The sequence below is a fragment of the Aedes aegypti genome, chromosome 3 (assembly GCF_002204515.2).
Source record: "Aedes aegypti strain LVP_AGWG chromosome 3, AaegL5.0 Primary Assembly, whole genome shotgun sequence".
In the NCBI taxonomy this organism is placed as follows: Eukaryota; Metazoa; Arthropoda; class Insecta; order Diptera; family Culicidae; genus Aedes; species Aedes aegypti.
In genome coordinates this window covers 404,266,017-404,292,356 of record NC_035109.1, presented here as the reverse complement: position 1 = coordinate 404,292,356, position 26,340 = coordinate 404,266,017, and the positions used below count along the sequence as shown (strand labels likewise).

Below are 26,340 nucleotides of genomic sequence, written 5' to 3'. Positions count from 1 at the left end.
CTCTTTTAACGTCCAGGATTCATGGCCGTATAGAGCAACCGGAAGGATAAGAGTCTTATATAGCGCGAATTTTGTTTTCGTCTGCAGGCTACGGGACTTAAGCTGGTTACGGAGCCCGTAAATAGCCCTATTCGCAGCTGCAAGACGCCTTTTCACCTCGCGGGTAACATCATTATCGCAAGTCACTAAAGTACCAAGATACACAAATTCTTCCACTACATCAAATTTTTCACCACCCAGCATCACTTCACTATCAACATCACGATCGGAACCACGCTGTCTACCAGCGATCATGTACTTAGTTTTGCTGGTGTTGACGGTAAGTCCAATCCTCGCTGTCTCCCTTTGAAAAGGCACGAATGCCTCTTCTACGGCTCGACGATCAATTCCGATTATATCGATATCGCCCGCAAAACCCAGGAGCATATGCGACCGGGTGACGATGGTACCGCTTCTTGCACGCCCGCTCTCCTTAGCTCCTTCGAGAGCAATGTTGAACAAAAGGTTCGAAAGCGCATCTCCTTGCTTCAATCCATCTAAGGTTACGAAGGAGGTTGAAGTCTCATCCACAACCCGCACACTTGATTTCGATCCATCCAACGTTGCACGAATCAGTCTAATCAGTTTCGCCAGAAAACCGTGTTCTACCATTATCTGCCATAACTCATTTCTCTTTACTGAATCGTAAGCCGCTTTGAAATCAATGAACAGATGATGAGTCTGCAAGTTGTATTCCCGGAACTTATCAAGGATTTGTCGCAAGGTAAACATTTGATCCGTCGTTGATCGGCCCTCACGAAAACCAGCTTGGTATTCGCCGACGAAGGACTCCTCCAGCGGTCTCAATCTGTTGAACAGAACACGCGACTTTATTTTGTACGCCAAATTGAGGAGCGTTATTCCTCGGTAATTGGCGCACTCCAATCTGTGACCCTTCTTATACAGAGGGCTGATGAGGCCCTCCAGCCAGCTAGCAGGCAATTCTTCTTCCTCCCATATCCTTAACAGAGTACGGTGCAGTATTTCGTACAGCTGCTCACTGCCGTGCTTGAAAAGTTCGGCCGGGAGCTCGTCTTTTCCAGCAGCCTTACAGTTCTTCAACTCCTTAATCGCTCTTCTAACCTCACCTAGCGTCGGGGGCTCCACAGCTTGTCCATCGTTGCTGATGATTAATCTGTTCTCAGACGCGCTCGTGTTCTCTCCATTCAACAATTGCTTGAAGTGTTCTTTCCACCTGGCAGCCACCAAGATTTTGTCTGTCAGCAAGTTACCTTCGCGTTCATTGCACATGACGGCAGACGGCGCAGTTTTTCTCCGTACGCCATTGACAGTTTCGTAAAATCTCCGCATGTCGTTTTGTTCGATGCTGTTTTGCGCCTCAGTAATGATGTCTTCTTCATACTGCCTTTTCTTTCTGCGGTGAATTCGTTTCTCGGCTGCTCTAGCTTCCTTGTACCGCTCTCTATTCTGCAGGGTACCAGACACTAACATCCGACTTCTGGCAACATTCTTCTCATCCGTCACATTCTGGCACTCCTCATCAAATCAACCGTTTCTGGGTCGTCTCTGAGCAGTACCTATCACCTCTCGCGCTGCTGTGCTCATCGCACCGTGGATAGACTCCCACAGATTGTTGAGGTTTTCGCCTACGTTGTATCCCCTTATTCGCTCATCAAGCTTCCGGCGGTACTCGTCTGCTACACCTTCTGTTGATAAGCGCTGGATATTGAAACGCAACGGTCGCTGTGTTCTTGTGTTCGCCACGGTAGACAACCGTGCACGAATTTTACTAACAACGAGATAGTGATCAGAGTCGATGTTTGGGCCTCTAAAGGTCCTCACATCGATGACATCCGAGAAATGCCGACCGTCCACCAAAACGTGGTCTATTTGGTTGCAGAGCTCGCCATTTGGGTGCATCCAGGTGTGCTTTCGGATGTCTTTGCATGCAAAGTAGGTGCTGCTGATGGCCATCCCTCTAGCTGCAGCAAAAGTTAATAGCCTTAGGCCGTTGTCATTGGTGGCGGAGTGAAGGCTCTCAGTACCAATTATAGGGCGGAAAAAATCCTCTCTTCCGACCTGAGCGTTGGCATCCCCGATAACAACTTTTACGTCATGTTTTGGGCACTCTCCGTAGGTCTTGTCGAGACAATCATAAAACGCATCCTTCGTGTCGTCGGGTTTATCGGTTGTCGGCGCATAGATGTTGATCAGACTGTAGTTGAAGAATTTGCCCCGTATCCTCAATACGCAGATTTGTTCATTAATCGGTTTCCACCGCATAACACGCTTCATCTGCTTCCCGATCACTATGAATCCGACGCCATGCTCTGCCTTATCACTGCCACTATGGTAGATGTTGTATTTGAAGGCTGTGTTGGCGACGGGATCAACCGCCCTGAATTCACGTTCTCCAGTTCTAGACCATCCTGACATTCCAGGTACCGAGTTTCCAATCATAGTCCTTATTTCGTTACCAGGTCGATTTTTACTATTTTTTACTACTTTTTTTACTATTTTTCGTGGTAGGTAAGAAATTCGATATGCTACCTTACCAGGGTCGCGATACCTACATCACGATGGTGGGGCTGCCACCTTACACAGCTAAAAATATGTTGTAAATTTAAGTTTATTTTCATGCACATATTTGGAGCATCAAAATAAACCTAAATTTCAACGACCAATCCATTATTTTTCAATCGAATTCACTTTAAATTTACACGATCATGTAATATTCAACCATTTTTAGTTGAAAATTGAAGGTATATTTATTTAAACTTACATGATGCTGTAACAACACATGAATTTGATTTATTTTTACAGTAGACTTCAGTTTACATCACATTGGAAATTAAATATTTTTTTCTGTGTAGGTGTAGCTGACGTGATACAGAATTCATACTCAGCCGCTGGATGCCAGAACAGACGCTGTTTGAGCCGCACCTCCTTGGTGGACAGACGCTCGAGACGCACCTCCTCACTCTAGCTGATGTCAGAAAAACAACAGTGCCCAGGCTGCACTACCAGCTAAGTACGCAACCCTTAGCTGGCGGTCTTTGTCATCATTTGACCCGTGGAAGCGTGAGGTAGGGACTTGTGATGACCAGAGCTATGTTGGACGCTCCATCCTAGTTGTCGGCTCACCATTTCACAGCCTAAATACTTAACATTATCTGTTCAATTTAATGTAATCCCTTTATTTGCCATGAATGTTTTAAATAAATAGCTTTTGGTTTATGTGAGAATATTATAAGTTGAGTTTTGGAAGCATAAAAAGAAATTAGAAACTTTCCATTTTTAAAGTATGATGAAAATATATCGAAACTTTATGGTAATAGCCCCATATCAAAGAAAAATAGGCAATGAGAAAATGTAGCTCAAATTTTGAAGTTCGTTTGCTCATACAATTGTTCATAAATTTTAAGTATGTTTCTGAATGTCACAGTCATTCTTCACCACCGCACAGATGCTTGCTCTAGCACTATTGATCAGTAAAAAATGAATTTTCATAAATGTGAACTCATCATTCAGTTTAAAATAACATTGTAGTAAGGTTGTGGGCTTCATAGCCGTGCGGTTAGTGTTACAAGACATGTAGCCAAATCGTGCTAAGAAGTGTGGGTTCGATTCCCGCTCCAGGTCGGAAAACTTTTTGTGTTTTCCGACTGTGCCCCTGGGCGTTGCATGCTAGTCCGTTGTCTAGTGAAGTGCTTTAATTGTTTTAACTGAACTCTTGCTTTTACGTTTTGATATGGGTCTCTTAAGTGAGTTGAGTTTAGTGGAGATATAAATCATAAAAATCTAAACACTTTCAATACTTTCATTACGCTGTCAGAAATGTTAACTAAAATTTACAAGTATGCTATCAATGGAACTGGTTTCCAATAACGTTTTTATCGATCTATATGAAAAATAAAATATACAGCCTAAATTCGAAAAAACTCGAAATTCTAGAAACATTCACTAAGCCGAAAAAAATCTTTCCCCTCCAAATCCCTTCATGCGTTCTTCTATGAAACTTACCTATGTACCGTGTACCCCCACTAATTTGAACGGTACCTCATGCAAACCATCGGGGTTCTTTATTAATTTGAACATCTAGTCACCCTAGAAACGTGTTTCTGGTTACCTCTTTCACTGTTTTGTTTTGATTCTGCGTTCCGTTCTACATCGTTCCATCTCACTTCACTCCGTTCCATGAGCTAAATGACGTTTGAACCATTTTTAATCTGAACGATGTGCAAATTAGCGGGGTACAGATTAAAAAATGTTCAGATTAAATGTGGTCAAACCAACGGGGGTACCCGGTAGTTATATTACAATTTGCACATCAATGCAGCTGCGACCAGATTGGTGGAAAATCGCTTTTGTGTCGTATGTCCAGTTTATCAAAACATAGCTTGATTAACAACAAACGGTAGCTGTCAAGGAACTTAATTTTGAGTTTTAAATTTATAATCATAGTAGGCTGCTCTAAAATACACGTAGAAAACCTGAATAAAGCTTAAATCATGTTAAAATCGCTCAAGTCAATACGTAGAGGGGGAGGGGGTAAAAATCATAGCCCCTCCCCCTTTTATCAGAAGCAATGCTTGGCATGTAGATCACGAATACATATCAAATTGCATAAATTTATGACTAATATACCGACTTTCGTATTTACGACCGCTCTCCTTTGTAGCTGGAACCACTGTGCACCGAAAGCATTGATGTGTCGGTGTTTAAAATAATGGTTCATTGATTTATCTGATTAAAGAAATCCCTGGAAGATATATGTCTGTCTATATCTTCTAGCTATACATTTTCTATCTTCTATATACATAATGCTACGTTGAGGCTAGAGCTGATATTATGGACATTTACCAGGCGGACACGCACGAACGAACTGAATCGGACAAAATATCGAGAATTGGACTGCGGAACAAAACACTTACAAAGCACTACTTTTAGGACACGTTTATTCTTCTCGAGTTTTCTTTTGGTTTTATGCCAGGAAGTAGATCAGTGGTCCTCAGCCTAACCGACTACACGGGCCATCTAACCGCTTTCAAAATGAGTCGCGGGCCGCAAGATTTGTAAGGATTAATTTTAACAGCTTTTAATGTGATTGCAAAAAAAAATCACTATTTCGATGAAAATGGATAAACATTTCTGGGAACCTCATGATCAAAACAGAGGGGTTTGGAAAGGGTTTGTGCAAAGGAAATAAATGTCAGAGAAACAAGGCCATTTTTTTATAAATTATGTTAGGTAATATAACAGAATTTATGAAAATTCATTTTGGGATTTGTGTGTACTAAACTTATACTTAAAGTTGTGACATTTTTTCAAAAAAAAAAACACGCTAAAAACATGGATGATTTTCTCAGCATTGGATTGACTAGAATGTTAAATCAAAGTCTCTTTAAAATCATAATCATATATTCTTTGAAGAACACTCACAAAATTTTAGGGTAAAATCTGAAAACCATTCAAAATCAATGAAGCAGTCATTCAAGTCATCGTGCAAAAGTGTGGGTTCACCTGAACTTTCCTAAAACACGAAAGTATTATACTCAGTCAGCCCATCAAAAATGACCATTTTTTATGGAAGATCGAAACAGTTGGAAACATTCAAAAAGCAATTAATCTTGAAATACTTCGAATAACATAATTCTGTGGACACCTCTAAAAGACTAAGATAATTGTGCTTATTCTGCGCGGCGTGTGAGTCGAGACAAGTCGCTCTCACCTCGAGTGACGTGAGACGACTAATGATAATCAAATGGGAGCGAGTCGACAATTGTCACCTCATTCGGCTCGTCTCACCTCACACGCCGCGCAGAATAAGCACAAATGGCACAATTTTGTAAACTGAAGTATGTTCAGAAGAGTGGGGATTTGAAAATTTTTTGCAGGTTGCTATTTACCGGAACTTCTTTAAAAATTCAAGAAAATTTCTGGTTTTTAGAAACTTTGAATCTTTGAATGATTGTGAGCTGATAATTAATTGATAAAAAAAAGTCAGTTTCATGTCACTCCTTATGTCATAGAGATGGATGAACGCAGATACTATCAAATGTGTGATTTCGAAGATTGACTTTTCAAGAACAAAGTTTCAAGAGCAAAGGATTATGAACCTTAATATCAAAAAAATATAACATGCGGGCCGCATCACATTAATATTTAAAATCCATTCGCGGGCCACACAAATCCTTCTCGAGGGCTGCATGCGGCCCGCGGGCCGCAGTTTGGTGACCACTGAAGTAGATCGAGCAGAAATAGAACAAAATACACTGTAAAGTGGTATGGTTTTTACTCTTAAATTACCAAAACAACTGATGCCGTGTTGCCAGTACTTCTACATATATTACGTAATATAGGCTATCTTGATATCAAACGTCATACTTCTTATTTTCAGTGAAAACTATATGTATGGTTTCTGATATGAAGAGAGCCTAAATTACGTAATATCAGCTCTAGTTTGAACGTAGCATAAAATGGAATGATGTCAATCCATTGAATCATTTTCAAGCCAACTCGTGACATACAAACTGTCACGAGTTGGCTTGAAAATGATTCAATGGATTGACATAATTCCTTCACTATTTAATTCGACAAGGGATGCGACGTGTTTGTACGATAAAACATTGGTAAAAATCAACCGGAGAAAGTGGGAAATTGGCAATACTGTACTTGCATTTCCTAAGAAATTTTTGCATGGTTTACTTCAGAGCCAAATTCTCTCACTGATTTTTCAAAGAATGCTTAGAGGAGTTTCCCCAGAAGTTGCTCCACGAAATCTTTGAGAACTCCAAAGTAAATTCCTCAAGTACCGTCAAACGGGGCTTCTTTTGACATTATTTCCACATTCTTTAACTTTGAGGATTTTTAACTCTTAGAATTATGGATAGATGTTGATATTTCTTGCCTATATTTAAGTTGTATATGTACGTACCAAATGTGCAAAATATGAGGCAAATCCATCAAGAAATAGCAAAAATGCTTGAATAGCGAAAAAAGTGTGTCCTTCAGGACAAAAAAAGGGGCTACTTTGGACATTTTCACAATTTGCTAATGAAATGATTTTTCCTTATAGCTTTCAAACTGATTCAATAGATTGTCGTCCACCGTGATGTTATTGAACGTTTTCCATTGATAAACTTAATGTAGAAAATTGCAAAGTTAGAATCAATTACACATATATAACAAATTTCAACGAAACATGCCATTCACTATTCTCAGTTTGCAGTATGAAACTTAAATTTTCAACTTCCTCTTAAATGGAACTATCAATTACAAATGCTCGATATTCAAGTTGACATAAACGAACGACGTAACTACTGTAGGGCAACAGAGTGGACCGACCGACGAATACGGACACCCAACAGGCCAGCGGAACACCGGAACACTCCGGACAATGCGTATCGTGATAGAGGGAAAAAACTTTTTAACTCGCGGGACCGTTTACTCTAAACGTCTTTATTCTTTCGTATATCGGGTACAGACTAATGGGTATGAAAAGAATGATCGTTCACTTTCGCTTCTCTCTCTCTTGTGTTGCCAGCGTGGCGGTGCAGTGACGGCGTTACCATAAACGCTGCCCCCACTTTATAGCTGACACTCCTCCTCGTCGTCACGGAACCGGTACAGTCCGGCCATCGGTACTGACCAGCCCCATCGCTTCCACGAATCGCTGTTGTTTCACCGCTCCCAACGGTTTTGTTAGGATGTCCGCAGTCATTTCCTCCGTCGAACAATATTGGAGAGCCACCACACCTTTATCGACCAGATCCTTGGTGTAGTGCACCCTAGTGTCGATATGTTTGGATCTTCTTGATTTACGGTCAGTCTCCACAAACTCGATGCAGCTACGATTATCTTCCAGTACAGTAGTTGGCTTCTGTTGCGGTGCTCCAATTTCTTCTAGCAGTTGCCTCAGCCAAACTAATTCACGGCACGCTTCCGATAAGGCCATATATTCGGCCTCCATGCTGGACAAAGATACGTTCGTTTGTTTCCGGCTTGCCCAACAAATTGTTGCTTTGCCAAGCTGGAACAAATAGCCAGAATTCGATTTGCGGTCAGATGGATCTCCGCTCCAATCCGCGTCGCAGAATCCAACGAGATCTAATTTCGCAGCAGACAGTTTCAACTTGTAGCAGGCGGTCTTCAACAAGTATCGTACGACACGTTTTAATTCAACCCAATCGGTCTCCGTAGGGCTGCTGATCTGCCTGCTTAGGATGGACACGCTTGCGGCAACATCCGGCCTAGTATTCACTGCGATATATAGAAGCGCTCCTACCAAACTATGGTAGCGCTCGTTCGAATCCAGTGGTTGACTATTCACCCGGCTGCGGTAATATCCCGGATCGAGTGGAATGCTTGAACCTTTTGCGTCTTGTAAACCGAACCGTTGCGCAAGAACCTTGATAAACACACTTTGATCCAGGCTGAAACATCCTTCATCGTCTCTAGTCACTCTAACGCCGAGGAATTGTTTCACCTCTCCCAGCGACGTCAACGATATCTTCTTTCGCAACTGTTCTTCGATCAACCTGATCTCCTCCTCAACCGTGCTTGCCACAATCATGTCGTCGACATAAATAAGGAGATATACGACACCACCATCGGGCAATCTCTTCACGTAAAGGCATGGATCTGCCACCGACTGTGTGAAACCGAGCTCCTTCAACAGCACACTTATCGTCTCGTTCCATACTCGTGCGGCCTGCTTGAGGCCGTACAGGCTGCGTTCAAGCTTACACACGAACTTCTCTTTCCCAGGAATAACGAACCCTTTCGGTTGTTGCATATACACCTCCTCCTTTAGCTTACCGTGAAGGTAGGCGCACTTCACGTCGAGGTGATGGACGTGCATTTTCTTCTGCCCGGCGACCGTTAGCAAAATCCTCAAGGTTGTTTGAGTCGCCACTGGAGCAAAGACGGCATCATAATCTACTCCAAATTTCTGTGAGAATCCTCTCGCGACGAGCCGTGCTTTGAACCGGGAAACGTTGCCGACACTATCATGCTTCTTCTTATAGACCCATTTGCAACTGATTGGGGTCCGTCCGGCGGGTAGTTCAACAAGCTTCCATGTCCGGTTCTCCATCAGCGACTGATACTCCTTCGCCATAGCTTCCTGCCACAGTCCTTGCTCGGGTCCGGCCACTGCCTCCTCGTAGGTCGCTGGCTCCTCCTGTGCCAACATCGCCGCGTTGACGACGTAGTCTTCCAACCGCTTTGGCAGTACGCCTCGGGTGCTCCGCTTCTGCTCTTTTCTTGTCGCTTCCGGTTGGTCAGATTGCTCCTGTTCATCATCCCAGTCGAAGAAAGTATCTTCCTCGGACTCCTCCTGGTCCCGTGGCTGTTCTGAGTTTTCTTCATCTACTCGCTTCTTCGGACGGCTGCTAGTGGTCTCTACCTCAACGAATTCCTCTCCAGCCGATTGCAGACCACCTAGCGCAGGTGTCTTCTCCTCCTGAAGTTCCACAAACCGAGCATCGCGACTGATAGTGATCTCGTTTGTATCCGTATTCAAGAACCGGTAGGCCTTCCTGTCACTACAATAACCCACGAACAGCAGCTTCTTAGCTTTACTATCTAGCTTCGACCGTTTAACATCGGGGATGTGAACAAATGCAGGGCAACCGAATATCTTCATATGTGAAAGAGACGGTTTCCTGCCGAACCACCTTTCGTAAGGTGTAGTATCGACGGCGCGGGATGGTAGCCTATTCTGTAAATACGCTGCAGTAGCCACCGCCTCCCCCCAGTACTTTTTATCAAGGCCGGCGTCAAGAAGCATACATGTGGCCATTTCTTGGAGTGAGCGATTCTTCCGCTCGGCTACTCCGTTCTGCTGAGGGGAGTAGGCCGCGGTGAACTGCGCCTGAATGCCTTCCTGCTCATAATACCGCTTCAAGTCATGACCGGTATATTCACCCCCGCCGTCTGATCTTATTACACATGGAGCCCGACCAAACATGTTCTTGACGTGCGCGACATATTTCTTAATGCAATCAGCTACACCGCTCTTACGCTTCAGTAGACACACGACGGTGTATCTACTATAATCATCAATGATTGTCATTAGATAGCGGGCACCTCCTGGCGTTACGTTTGCCATCGGACCACATACATCAGTATGAACGACGTCGAGAACACGTTGGGTCCGATTGCTCGCGGTTTTAGGAAATGGAATTCTACATGATTTACCTTCAAGGCAAGGTTGACAAACCTGCCGGATCCCGCAATCCTGAATCTTGAAGTCGTCAGAAAGCTCCTTCCTTTGGATCTCATCCAATGCCGCCGGATCCCGGTGACCAAACCGGCGGTGCCAGGTATGCTGGCAATTCTGCAGGTGCCGAGCTTCCTTGCCCAGCCGAGCTTCTTCTGCAACCTTCAACGCGAATAGATTGCCGCGAGGTTCCGCCACAGCCACTATTTTACCTTGCGCGGACAAGATCTCACATCTCGAACCACTGAATTCCACTTTCAGTCCTCTCTTCACGAGTTTTCTCACCGAAATGAGTCCACTGTCCAGTGCAGGCACGTATAACACGTCTTTGAACGGAATGTTCACCAAACTGTTTTCACCGCTCACACATTTCACTGTGCCTTCTCCGATTCCTCCGGACATTGTCTCTGACCCATCGGCCAGGATCACTTTCACCTTTACACTCGTGTCCAGTTTGTCAAAGAACGACTTATCGTTCGTCATGTGGCTGGAACATCCACTGTCGACAATCCAAGGTCCACTGCATTTATTTCCAGCCACAAAACAGATCGCCGAATCACTTTCTTCTGCTTGCTTCGCTTTCGCACTACCGGATTTAGGTTTTGAATCGCGCTTCACATCACTGCCGCTCGGGCCGCTTTTCAGCTGCGGACAATTTCGGCGGAAATGTCCCGGTTTGCCGCACTGAAAACACACTTTATCGCTCTTCTTCTTCCTGCTATACATCTTCATCGCGTTTTCACCGGCATCGCCCGAACGTTCTTGCCGGCGCTGATGCTCGTCAATCAGCTTTTGCTTGACCAGCTCCATTGTCTGATCGGCATCCGGTCTACCTTCCAGAGCGGTAACCAAACTGCCGTAAGACTCTGGCAAGCTGCGATAGATCATCGCGATTTTAAGCGGCATCTCCATTTCCTGACCGGCGCAAGCCAACTTATCGAAAAGCTCTTCCAACTCATACAAGTGCTTCTCGATATTGTCCCCTTCGCACATATTCAAGCTGCATATGCGACGAAGCAATGACACTCTTGACGTCATCGACGTCTTTTCGTGAAAATCTTTTAATTTATTCCACGCTTCCACTGCCGTCGCAACACCACGCACTAAATTCAACTGGCTGTCCTCAACACCTAGGACAATCATCGCCAGCGCCTTTTCGTCACTCTTCGTCCAGTCATCACTGACCGGCTCTGGTGCTGCGTCTCTTATCACTTTCCACAGTTCTTCGCGCTTCAAATACATTTCCATACGCGTTTTCCACACGGGGAAATTCTGGTTGTTCAGACGAGCGAACAGAAATTTCTCACTCATTTTCTTCTCCGATCGACACACACGCGACGAGAACGAAAACTTTTCCAATCAGGCCTCTTTCACCTGTTACGCTAGAAATTTCTTCCAGCCTCGAACACACCAGCAACCGAAAACGCGCACTGCTCGAGTGCTCCAAATCACACGCACACTATCACAACCGCGCGCTGCTCTGCAGCTCGAGCCAAATGCAACCGCCGACAGAACTGTACCAATCGTACCCACGCCGAAAACTTTTTCGCACACTAATGGCTTCCGCGAAGCACTTTCTGTCCCGGAAAACACTTTTCCCAATTCACTGACTCTGGGCCCATGAACCTGTAGGGCAACAGAGTGGACCGACCGACGAATACGGACACCCAACAGGCCAGCGGAACACCGGAACACTCCGGACAATGCGTATCGTGATAGAGGGAAAAAACTTTTTAACTCGCGGGACCGTTTACTCTAAACGTCTTTATTCTTTCGTATATCGGGTACAGACTAATGGGTATGAAAAGAATGATCGTTCACTTTCGCTTCTCTCTCTCTTGTGTTGCCAGCGTGGCGGTGCAGTGACGGCGTTACCATAAACGCTGCCCCCACTTTATAGCTGACAACTACTAGTTACTGCGATGATAAATGAGTTATGTACAAATCTCTTTTTTTTCTTACTGTTATATGAACGATATGTTGAAGGATCACATCAATACCGATAACTAATTTAATACCAGTAAGTAATTTTCATTAAAAACGCAATCTATAAAGTAAAGTTTAGCAAGATCGTAAAGAAGTAGGTTTGCTTTTGTAATATGCTTTTAGCTTCTTAGCAGTTTAGAGCTGGTTTGATCTAAGCATTTTAAGGATGCAACTGTTCTGTACTACAAATTCATGTAAAATATGACGAAAAATAGTTTTTTTTATAAATTATGTTGTGAATTTGGCATTGGTACGTATTGGAATATGTGTGTTTTATGTCTATTCACTTTTACAAACATTTATTTTATTTTTTTTATGTTGTGAAATACACAAACCAAAACATTATAATATAATAAAATTCACAAAAATAAGACCTTTGATCAATTATTTTAATAAAACAAGAATTTTAAGCAAAACAAATCACAAGATTTTCATGAAACATGACGATTCGATAGTTTTGTGATGCTCCCAATAAGTTTCCACGACATGGGAAAAATTCAGACAATGTTTGTATAGCCAATGTTTTATACCTTGTGAATATTTATTCGAGCTTTTTTGAAATGTTTTCTTGTTTATCCTATTATTGTTGATGTTGTTCCAAGAAAAAAATCATGCCTAGTGTTAGAGCATATATTGGTTAATAAAAGTGCTGAAGACACAAAATTTCTCAGATTAATATTTACGCTGCTAATAAGTACAAAACGTGAGTGTCCAAACTAGCCCCTGGAATGAAATGGAATGTCCAAGTAGCCCCGTCCGACGTTACCTTGATTTTTTTCAGAAACTATCCATATATATTTTTATTAATCCTTTAACCGAATTCTCCAGGTTTTTACTCTAAGAGATTCGCCAAAGATTTCTGCAGAAATTCTTCCAAGGAAATCAACAAAGGCTCATTCCAGAGTGTTTAAAAAACTAGCTTAGAAATTGTTTTTTTTTTTCAAATCGGCCATTCATGTGGATTTCTTCAAGAATTCATCCACGTTTCTTCTCAGAAATATAAAATTCCTTGAAGGGTTCTACGAACACATCGATTTTTTTCTAAATTTTTTTTCCAGCATTTCATCCAAGTATTACTCCTGCAGTTTTACCCAACATTTCTTTAAAAGTTTCTAAAAAAAGCCCATGCAATCTTCAAACGTTTATTTAAGTTGTCACACCAGTTTACAGGTTCTACAGCATTTGTAGCATTTGGATCAAACATTGTATAGAATCTTGGAGGAGTTATGACTTTCTTGAAAAACTTCACAAGCGATTTTTGGAGGAATTCAGATGGTTTCTGAATTAATCTTTGAAGAAATTCCATTTCTGCGATTCTCTTTGGGAAAATCCAGGTTTAATTCTTGAGGTATCTAAACTTCTCAAAAAAAAAAAAAGTGTTAGATATTAAATAAATTTCTGCTCTGATGCAATGACGAATCAAACTCTTATCTACTGACTACTATTAGGTTTTTGTTTGTTTTTGTTCTGTTTTCTAATTTCCTAATTTTTCAGACAGAAAGCTTCCTTATTCTTGTGGTAACGACGAACCTAGTTTTAAGAAAATCTTGTGTGAGAGTTAAAAAAAACATACCAGTCTTCTAAGAAATATGTTATTTTTTCTGTTGAGCGGAAAAATCATCTAAAAATATCGTTAGAAAGCTTGGAAACAGTAGAACTCAAAACTCAACTCAAAACCGACCAAAATGTTACTTACACCCCTTTGCGTTTGAGTCCCTCAAATATAATAACTTTCCATTTACAGTCCATTTTTTATTTTTTTTTCTTAGCTACGCAGTGATACAAAATATTTGCCAACGTTTGTCCTAAATACCCATGGTTTCGAATGTGGACGCGCCTCTGATATAAACTAAATTGGAGTTAAATAGTTTAGTAGTAAATTCGATTTTCATTTATTTATAGGTATTTCACTAAACAGCAAGAACCTTCATTATGATACATCATAACCGATTTGAATGAAATTTTCACAACACGGCCGTCATAATTTGAATTCCAACTAACATTTTTGAGGGATTTTACCACGCATCTAAAATAATAACAATTTTTGAAAAATATGAAAGATTTATTCTAAAATATTAATGACTCACATTAAGAATGTCTTCAGCAATTTTTTTCATCTTGTTTATTTCTTTGGTAATAGTATCATGAAGCAATTCTTGTTAAGTTCTTCTTCTTCTTCTTGGCATTAACGTCCTCACTGGGACAGAGCCTGCTTCTCAGCTTAGTGTTCGATGACCACTTCCACAGTTATTAACTGAGAGCTTTCTTTGCCGAAGTTGCCATTTTAGCATTCGTATATCGTGTGGCAGGTACGATGATACTGTATGGGCAGGGAAGTCAAGAAAATTTCCATTACGAAAAGATACTTAAGATATCTTAATATCGATTATGATTGTTTGATTTTAACCGTTTTGGTTTAGTGTAAGTTGAGTTCAAAATTTGAAGAGGGTTTGACCCATTGAACAAAAGAATTTTTAGTCAACAAAGTCAATTTAAGCGAAAGGTAATATTATTTCAAGTTTGTAGTGGAATATTCCGAAGGTTTAACAGATTTTATGTTTTGTTTTAGAAAAAATAAGCATTGATAATCCAATACACTTCTATGTTCAATAAGGAAAATGAAAAAAATTACTCAAATACGAACGAGTGAATTTGTGCTATAAAAGTATTGACGTATTATAAATGAGTTACAGAGGTAGGCACTTACACGCATACACAAGCACATATATGATACTTCTGTACAGGTTCATATAATTCAGGATGAATTTTGTTTATACAACAAAATCCATCGGAAAGTGTTGTTTGTTATAATGCATTGCACCATTTGCTATGAAACGGACGAAAAATTAACGGCGGTAAGAGATTTCTATCTTCTTATATTGTCCTTACCGTATAACATTGTTACAAATCATATAACTCTGCTATTTGATCAGATTGAAGTCGATTTAACCACACAACACCATCTATGCAACCGATGTCTGACAGACCTATTCACAGCGGAGTTCGAGAGTGATAGCGAAGATTCCGATATAAATTTTGAGATCAAACACGATCCAACATTAGAAAACGAATTACATGAAGATCAAGAATTGATCGAAGGCGACGAGTCCTTCGACGATGATATTAGCATAAAGTCAGAATCGCTAGCACTGCCCGATGGTACCTATTCTAACTCGAATGTGACTCAAGATGATACCTCTGCGTTACTGGACGAAAAGCCTAGTGTAATTTCTCTAGAAAGCTTGAAGGTTGAGTGCTCGTTTTGTGGCGAACGCAGTGTCAATAGGAAAACTTTGGCGGATCACATGCGAGCATGTCATCCGGAGGAGAAAGTCAATCGATGCCTCATTTGTCGATTATTTTTCAGAGGAGTTCAGCAGTACGAAGAACACATTCGAGATGATCATGGTGGGTTTAGTCAAAGATGCGATATCTGCTTGGAAGGGTACGTACGAGATGAACAGTGGAAGCATAGGACTAACTGCTTGGGACGGTTGGTATTTGAATGCGTTGAATGTGAAGAAAGGTTCATATCTAGAGAAGGATTTGAGAAACATGTTTCTAATCATCAGAACAGTGAGGATCGCAAACGATCTACATATAAGGAACGAAGAATACATGAACATGTTTTCACCTGTGCATTGTGTGAAGACGACAAAACCTATGAAGAGAACATCTATTGGAATCACGTTCATGAAATTCACGACGGCCATCACTTGCGGTGTCCACATTGTGCCAAAACGTTCCGCAATCGGAAGCACTTGATCGTACACACCGGATCGCGATGTAAAGTCAGCGCAACAGCTCGCCAAAAATCTGCCGAAATCAACGAACATGAACCTTCCAAGTGCGACCTGTGCTCGAAAACGTTTCGTAACCGTGCGCTCTTGAAGAATCACGTGGCCAAGATCCACAAAGCCAAGGCGGCCGTTTGCGATCTCTGTGGGTTGAGTTTTGCCAACAGGGCCCAGATGCGATACCATCAGAAGAAGTCCCACACCGAACCTGCGGAAAAATGTCCCCATTGTACAAAACGGTTCCATCTTGCGGCGGATCTTCGACAGCACCTGACAACTCATGAAATGACAGGAAAATTTGTCTGTGAAGAATGCGGTCGAGTATTCAAGCGGAAAGTCGGTCTCGAACTGCACGTCAAATCGCACCAGAGAAATAATGGCCAGCTGAACCAACGAATGGTCCCAGGATCAACCGGAAGGCATGCTTGTGAACTTTGCGATCGCAGGTTCAAACACAATTACATTCTTGTAGCACACATGAAAACGCACGATCCGGATCGAGTGTTGGAGAAGAAATTCGCCTGTAAGGAATGTGATAAGAAATTTGCAACTAGCGCGGGGTTATATTGTCATCTGAAGGGCAAATATGTTCATCAGAAGATGACCTGCCCGGTGTGTAATGCAATTATAAAAGGAAAGGAACGGTATGCAGTGCATTTAGCTGCACATTCCGATCAAAGCTAAATCAAGTTGTGTTATTACCGGAAATAGTCATGGGCGTATCTAATTAGGGTGGGTTGGGCTTGCGTCATCTGCCCTGACCAATACACGATTTATTATCGCTACGATAATGAATCGTGTATTTGAATTTCCCAAAGATTGTCTCCAGCACAAATATTTTTGGAATAATTCCGTCATGATAGATTTCTTGGGGAAGTTTTGAAAGTAAAAAAGAAAGTCTGAAAAAGATCTTACCGAACATTATTCAAAGTTGAAAGTTTTTCAAACTTGCAACACAACTCATGGAAGAATGGTAGTCGAGAACTGTCAAATCGTATAAAAAATGTTCAAAACCACAATTAATTTAAAGTAAGATGATATATCGAAAAAGTTACAAACAGAAGTAAAGTAGCACACCGGCACCAATGGTTGTAATGTATCAGTAAATTGAACAATGGAATAAAACGTACATTTTTCGATAAAACGACATGCGCTATTTTTATGAATAAATTACCTCTAATTTAGTCGATTAACCAAATCTCAGCATTTTGTTTTACCAAATCATATAAATAGTTAAGTTTTCGCAATAATTTAACTCCATTGCACCAGAAGTTGCCGTCGTGTTCCAGTAGTGGATCAACAGAAGGCAGCAGGTTTTTAAATAGATATATAAAATTGAATAAAAAAAAAGTCCCAGAGATGATCCTAATGCTTCTTTCGGGAGATTTCAGTTGCTGCTCCGAGGGAAAAATGTTAAACCTATGTAAATATCAACTATTTTGTTTAAATTCCTTGCATCATTACCAAACGGCTACTACTGGGGCACTAGCGCAACTACTGGAACACGTGTATCAATAGTGGCTTTATGCTCAAAACTTCATTTTAATCACTATTTTACAGACGCCCAAAAAACTATTTTAGGACTTTTCGTTATTACGATATGATTTTTTGCTTAGATAATTCACTATTGGCAACGGCACCCTATTATGTAAATAGTTTACATTATGGGTTTGATTTGCCTTTTTTCTTCGCTTCAAATTTTGGATTTTTCTACGAGTGGAGAAAAAACAATCCGCTGCCATTTTAGTTTTTACTATAGCCTTATTGCTGCGATTTGCACACATATGTTCCAGCTTTGGCCTATTCATGGTATATCCTGATTTTTGCGATCGACAGCAAATTTCGCGGATTTTGTATCTTCCAAATTATTGCGAATTTGTCATTTATTTGTCTTGTTTTTATCATGTTAGCTTCTGGTCAGTCTATTTCTGAGGAAATGTATGAAGCTTATAAATAAAATTCGAATTTTCCTAAGTGTTCCTGGTGGCAATGTTCTTTGCAGAAACCTTTCGAATTTCATAACAATATTTTGTGAGATTTCTCGTAAAATATATTACGGACTTTGACGGGTAGTCCGTAATAAGTAGTCGATAAATACGAGACGTATCAGCCTCCTCAGGAATTCCTCCTGGGACTCCATTTCTTATTCCTCAACACGTCCTCCCATACCTGAGGATGTTTTTTGGAAATGCCGCTAAAGATTGTTCCAGAAGTTCATTCATAAATTAATCAACATGTCAAGAATTAATCTATGGAACTCTTATGGAAAGGTTTTAGAAAAACACACAGGATTTTTCCAGGAATTATACAACTTAAGGGAATAAGAATTCTTTTAGGTATTCGTCTAAGATGGAACCTTAAAAAATTACATGTTTTTCAAGAAATGTGCTCGTGTACTCGTTCAGGAACTTTTTAAAAGTAGTCTACAAAGGAAAATTTGGAAATGTGAATAGAGTTTTGAAGTATTCTTAAAGGACGAGTTCATGACGAAACAACTAAGAATAGGCATGGTACACAAATTACGTAACGCTAAAAATATATATTTTTGACTTCCCCCCCTCTCTAATAACGTAACGCTCGCTCAAGACTACTTCCCCATATTTTTGAAATTGGTTACGAAAAGATGCTTGTGCTGTGTAAATATTTTTCTTTGTTTTAAATAACAATATCTTCTTTTCCCGTCAAGTAAACGCATTTTCTCCGCTATGGACGTTTGATTTTTTCAATCTCGAAAATTTTCTATGTAACGGTAATCAGAACCTCCCATCCTCCTATTGTAATAATAAGTAACGGGAGCTTAAACCCCCTCTTCCCATCTATGCGTTACGTAATTTGTGTACGATGCCATGCTATGGAAGTTTCTGGAGGAATCTTTGGAATATTTGCTAACGAAACTTTGAAAGAACCTTGTTCGCACGTACATATGTTTTTTAAAGTTTCTGGAGATTTATTCATTTTTGAAAAGTAGAAAGTTTCTTAGATAATTCTTTAGGAAAAATCCACCAGTAGTTTCAGTTATTATTTTGTTTCAAGGAAATTCTTAGATAATCATTTTCTTTTATTCCGTGTTAAATTAATCTAAGTTTAACTTCAATAATTTCTCAAGACACTCCTTTAGAAATTGTTCCAGTTTGACCAGAAAAAAATCCTACTTAAATACTCTGAGAAAATCTTGAAGATTGAACTGAAACATAAAATTATTTTAAAAAAAATACCTCTGAGAACTCCCCAAAAACTTTTTTTCGAGATTCCTTCAGAAATTCCTCTAATTTCTGGAGCATCCCTACAGAAACCAGGATTTTCATTGAAAACTTTAATAATTGCCCTTAGTAGGGAGGGGTACCACAAGTAATTCCCTCAGAAATTTTTCCGATAATTTTTCTTGAATTCAACCAAAATAACTCCAGCTCTTCCAGTAATTTACCCTCAATAGTTTCTAGTTACTATCAAATAACGGTTTCAGAATACATAGGATATTCAATATTTTATAGGAGTATACCTCCAATATTATTCCTTTTGGGATTATACTAGGTAGGGAGCCGGATCCTATTCTTGGCACTTTTGATTCACTTCGGCAATGAAGTTTTTTGAAAGCTACAAAGCTCATATTTGGCCACAATGTGCTGATGTGCTTCTTATAGCAAAGTTTCAGACAATTAGTCCAAGAAAACCCCCCCCAATGCCAAAGTGAATCATGGAAGTGCCCAAGTGGTTCTGCACCATATGTCTGCAGGCGATTCTCTGGGATTTCATTAATCTAGGAATTCTTTTAAAGCCCTCTCAAGGACTTCTTTATAAGTTACTCAAAAAATCTCACAGAGATTCTGGCAAATTTGAAGAATTCCTTCGCCAAAAAACCCAGGAATTTTGACAAAACTAGGAGAAAAACACTTATTTTCGATTTACAAGAATTATGTTATGTAGGGGAACATGGTCCAATTCGGACCTAGTAACAGTTTTTTGGCCATATCTTTTCAGCACGATGAATGGCATGAAAAGTTTTATGTTTTCGAGAAAGCGCAATTCAGCGCGCACATTTTTCTCTCAGAGAGTTTTGTGATAGCTCCTACCAGGACATGGCTAGACATGTTTGAACCAACTTCTCCAAAAGGTCCGAATTGGACCAACCCTGTTCCAATTCGGTCCCCCCATGTTCTAATTCGGACCATTCTATATTTCATCGTTATTTGCAATGTTAGTAACAAAATCTTACTCAGATTTGTTTGGTATCAAAGCTTATTGAACTTTTTCTGCAAGCGCAAGCATAAAAAATGAACTCAATGTATGAGAAATTTCAAACTAATTCGAGTCAGAACAAGCTCAAGTGAAATATGAATTTCATTAAAAAATATGTCGGAAACTTGTTCAAAATTGGGTACGGTCAACTATTCCTGACTCGATTTTGAACAGACTATCGTGTATGGGAGCTATCGAGATGAAGTACACATATTTTCAAATTTTAGAGCTTTTTTTTATTTATTTTGACAAAATACATTCGAAAAAGTAATTTTGAAGTTGAATATTGTAAAATTTTCCACACATTGAAACTTTGCTATGAAATATCGGGTTTGAAAGGTGAACTTGTATGGGAAACTGAAACAGACAACAAACAGACTCGAAGTCTCGGAAATTCAAGTTTGAGAAGTACCTACTTATATTTATGGATTGAAGTACACTATATTGAAGGGACTGCGTTTTCCTTCGAGCTTGTGAACAAAAACACAGTAAATCGGATAAGGGATAGTTGACTGTATTGTTCTTATATACTACTCGTAAACGTTTTTTATAGCGTATTGCCAAACTATTTTGGATAAAGCTTGGCTGTGGTATTGATGAAGATGCTTTTCAAGTTGCTGATTTATTGATTCCTTTAGTTTTTGGTAATCTACCTCATTTCTTAGATTTTTTGCGAAGCCATTTTCTTGACCGCTACAGAAACAAAGTCACTATTAATCAATATTACAACTTCTGTGATTTTCGATTGAGTCGGGAAGATTTTCACGGGGTGGAGCTCTTAGAATAGACTGAGTACACGTTGAAAATCAAGAGGTCCGTATTGAACCATATCAAAAGGTCCGGATTGGACCAACACACATTTTGAGATTTTCAAACTCGTTGAGCACAAACGGTGCATAGACATATCAAAACCATATGGTCAGATGAAAGCTTAGGCTAGGGTGATTCGATTATAAAATAACACAGAGAGATTGGATAATTATTGTCGCTTATAGAAGCTTGGAAATAACGCCAACCGACAGTACACCTGAGCACTTCAAAACAATAAACTAATATAAAAATCAAACGTAATAACTGAAAAGCGTCAAATTTATTGTGTTAGATCTAAGCCAAACGGTGAGCAGAAAAACGGTACCCACGATCTTTACAGTAGCGCCAGTATTGAGAAATGCTTGATGGTCCGAATTAGAACAGGGTCCGAATTGGACCAGGTTCCCTACCAATATTCGGATTTTCATACCAATATCGTATGAATGGGTCGAAAATTGGTGCTTTTCCCCTACCTTTTCACTTTTCAGGTGTTACTTCAAGTGTTTTGTTTCAATTTTTGCTTGGAATTATGACAAACTTTATCTAGAACATGTCGCATATATTTCTCTAGGGGAACCAATTTTGCGACTTCTTAAAATATTAAAACAGAGATTCCTATTACAAAATATTGCAGCAAGAACTACAGCAAGAAATATTTTTACAAAAAGCTGTCATGTTGGTTACTTTATCACTCATATTCCAATTGCTTATGAAAAGCTATTTCGGAAATTTTCATTGCCGGCCACGCCCATCTTCTCCGTTACGAGGAAAGGGAAGGATAATGATGGTATGACACCTACTTAAAGAGAGGCCAGCGACTCACCGACGCCCTCATAGATGTCAAGGAGTTGGATATAGCGTACGGTAATGGTCTAGGATTCATTATAAGCGAATGATGCGACCGGATTTATATCAAGTGTATGTGTAGTTAGGTATATGTTTTGTAATTGGGTACAAGTGTGAATGAAATGTTTTTATCAACGTTGGGTGTGACGTAGCTAAGAGTGTTAATGTTACTCCATGCGCGCTTGCTTTCTGGCGATGGGGTACAGGTATTTCCACCTTATTTTCTAGCTAATGAGCTTTGGTTTGAGCGCCATCACTCGCTCTCTGAAACGAGACGATAAATCAACCCAACCCTATGATACAGAAGTAGCCCCTATTACATTGAAAATAAGCAGTTCAATCGGAACGAACTCACCAAAGCCATCCGTTTGTCCTAACGCCGAATAAAGTCGCAGTCTCTGCAAAAAGTTTAAATCATTTTGTTGAAAAATGATCCGCTTCCGCATCCGAGTCGCAGAGGAAGATGATCCCGTTTTTTGATTTACGGAATGGGTGTGTCGTCGATGAAGCTGAGTGAACAGAATAAAAGGAGCAAAACTGGGCATTTCCTTTTCGTTTTAAATATTCTTTAACTTTGGGTAGCACAACGATAAGAATTGAATGGGGTTTTGTCACTTTTTCCAATACTTATTTTAAGAAAACACTGACCCTCACCATCAGATCTCATAACTATAACTAATATGCTCTAACGATAAATCTATCCGGGTGGCATAGTACCAGCCGAAGCACCAGCATAATCACGCAAAATCTAACACAAGCCATCTATGAATTTATTTTCTCAAAAATAAAACACTTTTATCACTTTACAAAGAATATTTACAATCGGAATGACACCTTCAGCCGAATATATTTTTCACCAGCTGAATCAAAAATTTGAGAAACCGAAATAAACGTGACAGAAAATTCAAAATGCAGTCGCCCGCGCCCACAGCTTGCTGCGATCCTGAAATTTGTGAATGAACTTATGAAGCACTTTCGATGGAAATCCTAGCTACGCCCACACTCAAGAAAATGACTCCCTTGAATTAATGTGGATTTGCACATACGTTGCTCAAATTTTCCAAATCATTAGTTTTATGTGTGCCATATACACACTATGATAGTATTAAATACCTTATATTTGCAGCACATATACGCCATTTGAAATATATTCAAAGTATGTGCAATGTATGCATTCTTCTGAAGCACATTGTGTAAAAATATGGCGACCGTAAAAAGTTTTCGCGGTGGTGATCCTAATAAGCTGCATTTGTTCAGCGATATTTTGTTTGACTTGGAAGGTAATTATGGCTGAAAACCAACACTATGATATTGTTTAACTTAATCTACTTTTATGCAGAGAATATTATAGCAATAAACCGATTGATGAACTAACCACCTCGCTGCCCACAGAGATGTGCTGAGAATAAAGACCAACACGAGTTGCCTCAACAAGCAATTTTTGGTTTGTCTGCTTCATCATACCACATATTGAAGCTGTTGTAATATGTCTATCAATCTATACAATAAACTTTTCTTCTTTATTTTTGATCATTATTAGATATAACAAGGAAAACCAAAAACGTTCATTAATATGATTTGTCCAATCATTATACTCCATTGTAGCCGCCCATGTAAAGTATGTGTTTGGGTTATGGATTGGATATGAAGTATTCATACTTTCAATGGAAATAAAGATTGGCGACAAAACATTGATTTCGCACATACCTTCCATATGCAAACCCCCATTGCAAAAATCCATATAGGTTTGCACATGCATCAAATGAGGACATTATCTTGAGTGCATACATTAAAAAAAAAAGTTACACAAAATCGTGTTCTTCTGAGCCAACACATCTTTCACACATGCTGAAAAATCGAATTAGTGCTGATTTCAGAATGTTTTGAAATTACACACATAATAATTTGGTCCAGAAGAGCTCGATTTTGTGCAAATTCAATTTTGTGTAATTTCGTCTAGAGGTAGTATCACATACTTATTGAAACACTGTAGATTTCAATCCTTGCAATCGATGTCCTTCTAATCAGTTTAATTGATTTGTTCGATAACTTCACCAAGCTTTTCCCCCTTCATTTGCTTTCGATACAACGAAGGATAATCTAGTTGGCTCTGATCTGTTCTAGTATATCTTAGATCATCTCGCTTCGCCTCGTGCACTTTTTGATGCTGTTCCAGAGCTTCTTGTCGGTAGAACATCTTGGAACATTTATCGCACTGGAACACCTTCGTTTGATGCTTCGCCTTGTGGTAGTTCAGTTTGGCCACACTTTCGAATGTTTCATCGCATCGTTCGCAGCGCACTTGCGCTCCCGGCACCTTGGGATCCATGTGGCACTTTAGGTGCCGCATCAGTTTGTACTTGTTGCTGTACTGCTTGTTGCAGATGTAACACTTTGCCGTTCCTTCCGAGTGGATGTAGTCCAGGTGGGGCTTCAGTTTGCTCTTCAGCATCCGATGGCAGATGGGACACTTCACGCGGTGGCCTTGGTGTTGATCCTACAACATGATGGGCATCAAGTTCCGACATTACGTGTTTGATGGTTCAGAACTTACCTGAATATGTTGCTCGTAGGTGTCGCGATCATCGAACGTTTTGCGATTTTCACAAAGAGCACATTTGTACTGTCGAGTCTCACCATGAGCTTCTCTCAAATGCTTCCGCAGGTTGAACTCGTTGAAGGTGTTTTGGCAGGAGGGGCATTCTTGCAGGTTGAGGTCATGTAGCTCGTCCACATGATTTCGGGCGTCGGTGATCTCTCGAAAGAGTATTTCGTTTGGACATTCCTCGCATCGATAACGGAATCCTTGATGGATTTTCTGCAATAGTGCAAGTGTTGAGAAGTATTTTAAAAAAAAAATCAAAATTTGGAGGCCCCGGTAATGACGGAATTGTTAATCCTTATCAATAAACTTCCAGGGAGTAGCTTATCGTTATTGGTTGATTAATTAAACAAATGTTTTCAGTTGGCAAAATATGCTGACAATAAGAAAAATTACAAGATTGTACCAATTTTGAAACCGGACGAAAATCCTGCATAAGCTTTAAGCTATCGTCCAATCAGCTTTTTTCCCTCTACCAGTAAACTTTTTGAAAAGGTAATTTTGAACAGAATGATGGTTCACATCAACGAAAATTCAATTTTTGACTATGAAAAGTTTTACGTGTAACTAATTTGATTCATTCCAACAAACTGTAGGCTATTCTACTGGTCTTCTTCTTCTAGACATAGAAAAAACATTCGACAGTATTTGGAATAAGCCTTTGTTGTAAAATTAAAATCTTTAATTTTCCAACATACATTTTTAGAATTATCCAAAGTCATCTGTCAAATCGTACGCTTCAGGTTAATTATCAGAACACCTAGTCTGAAAGACTTCCTGTAAGAGCTGGTGTTCCTCAAGGCAGCATTTTGGGACCAATATTATACAATAATTTCACATCTGACTTACCTAAGTTACCTTAGGGATTTTAAAAATCTTTGTTGGCGGATGACGCAGATCTCCTTGCACAAAGGACAAAGCCTGCGTGTCATCTGTAGTAGATTGCATAAAAGTTTGGATATGTTTTCTTCATACTTGCAAAAATGGAAGATTTCTCCTAATGCTTCCAAAACGCAACTAATAATATTCCCACATAAACCAAAAGCTCTTTATTTGAAACCTTCAGGTAGACATGTTGTCACGATGAGAGGGGTTCCAATAAATTGGTCAGCTGAAATTAAGTTTATCAAAAATCACTTTCAACAAATGTAACAAATATATGAAATTTCTGTATCCACTTATTAACAGAAAATCGAAACTTTGTCTTAAAACCATGCTTTTTATCGTCAAACAAATTTCAGGCTGGTCATGTTGTATGCTGTACCAATATCGACTAGCTGTTGTAATACCAGGAAGAAAGCTCTGCAGAGAATTATGAATAAAATTTTGAAAATAATTCTGAGTCAGACAGATTAGTTATATTAAGTATCATATGCAGTATAGGTTGTAATGTGAGAAACGTAAATGTACTGAGAAGATAGCATTTTATTACAAAATATTCACAAGGTCAATGAAATGTAACAAATTACTTTATTTAAAAAATGTTGAAATGAAGGATTTAATTCTGAATAGAATAAATAATCTTACCTCGGTATGATCTTGATACTGTTGCTCACTATCGAAAAACTTTGCCGAACAAATCCAACACCGGATGCGTTCAGCTTCACTTGCTTGCTCTATCCTCGTAGTGGAATCCATTTCTCCAGTTTCAATCGATATTTTTGGAAGAGACTTTAACTTGGAAGCTTAGTAAATAAATAACTGAATTTATCAGATTCCTTGTTTTCAAACATTTCGTTTCGATACCTGTCTGAAGTAATCTGACAACGGGAGAAAACGGCGATTTAACTCAAACATTCAAAGCCGGCATTTTTTTTCGCACACTATCACCTTAGGAA

The 26,340-nt window shown here is 39.8% G+C and overlaps 2 protein-coding genes across 2 annotated transcripts; one reads left to right on the top strand and one right to left on the bottom strand.

Moving 5' to 3' along the window:
- The first annotated feature begins 14,951 nt into the window (after positions 1 to 14,951).
- Positions 14,952 to 17,155, top strand: LOC5566704 (PR domain zinc finger protein 5). The gene is made up of 2 exons (XM_001651062.2): positions 14,952 to 15,066; positions 15,145 to 17,155. The coding sequence occupies exons 1-2, from the start codon at positions 15,022 to 15,024 to the stop codon at positions 16,690 to 16,692; spliced, it is 1,593 nt and encodes a 530-aa protein (XP_001651112.1). The 5' UTR covers positions 14,952 to 15,021; the 3' UTR covers positions 16,693 to 17,155.
- A 5,494-nt stretch (positions 17,156 to 22,649) lies between these two features.
- LOC5566705 (zinc finger protein 58) lies at positions 22,650 to 26,241 on the bottom strand. The gene is made up of 4 exons (XM_001651063.2): positions 26,030 to 26,241; positions 24,455 to 24,718; positions 23,877 to 24,397; positions 22,650 to 22,843 (listed from the first exon to the last, which is right to left on the bottom strand). The coding sequence occupies exons 1-3, from the start codon at positions 26,138 to 26,140 to the stop codon at positions 23,930 to 23,932; spliced, it is 843 nt and encodes a 280-aa protein (XP_001651113.1). The 5' UTR covers positions 26,141 to 26,241; the 3' UTR covers positions 22,650 to 22,843; positions 23,877 to 23,929.
- Between the last annotated feature and the right edge of the window lie 99 nt (positions 26,242 to 26,340).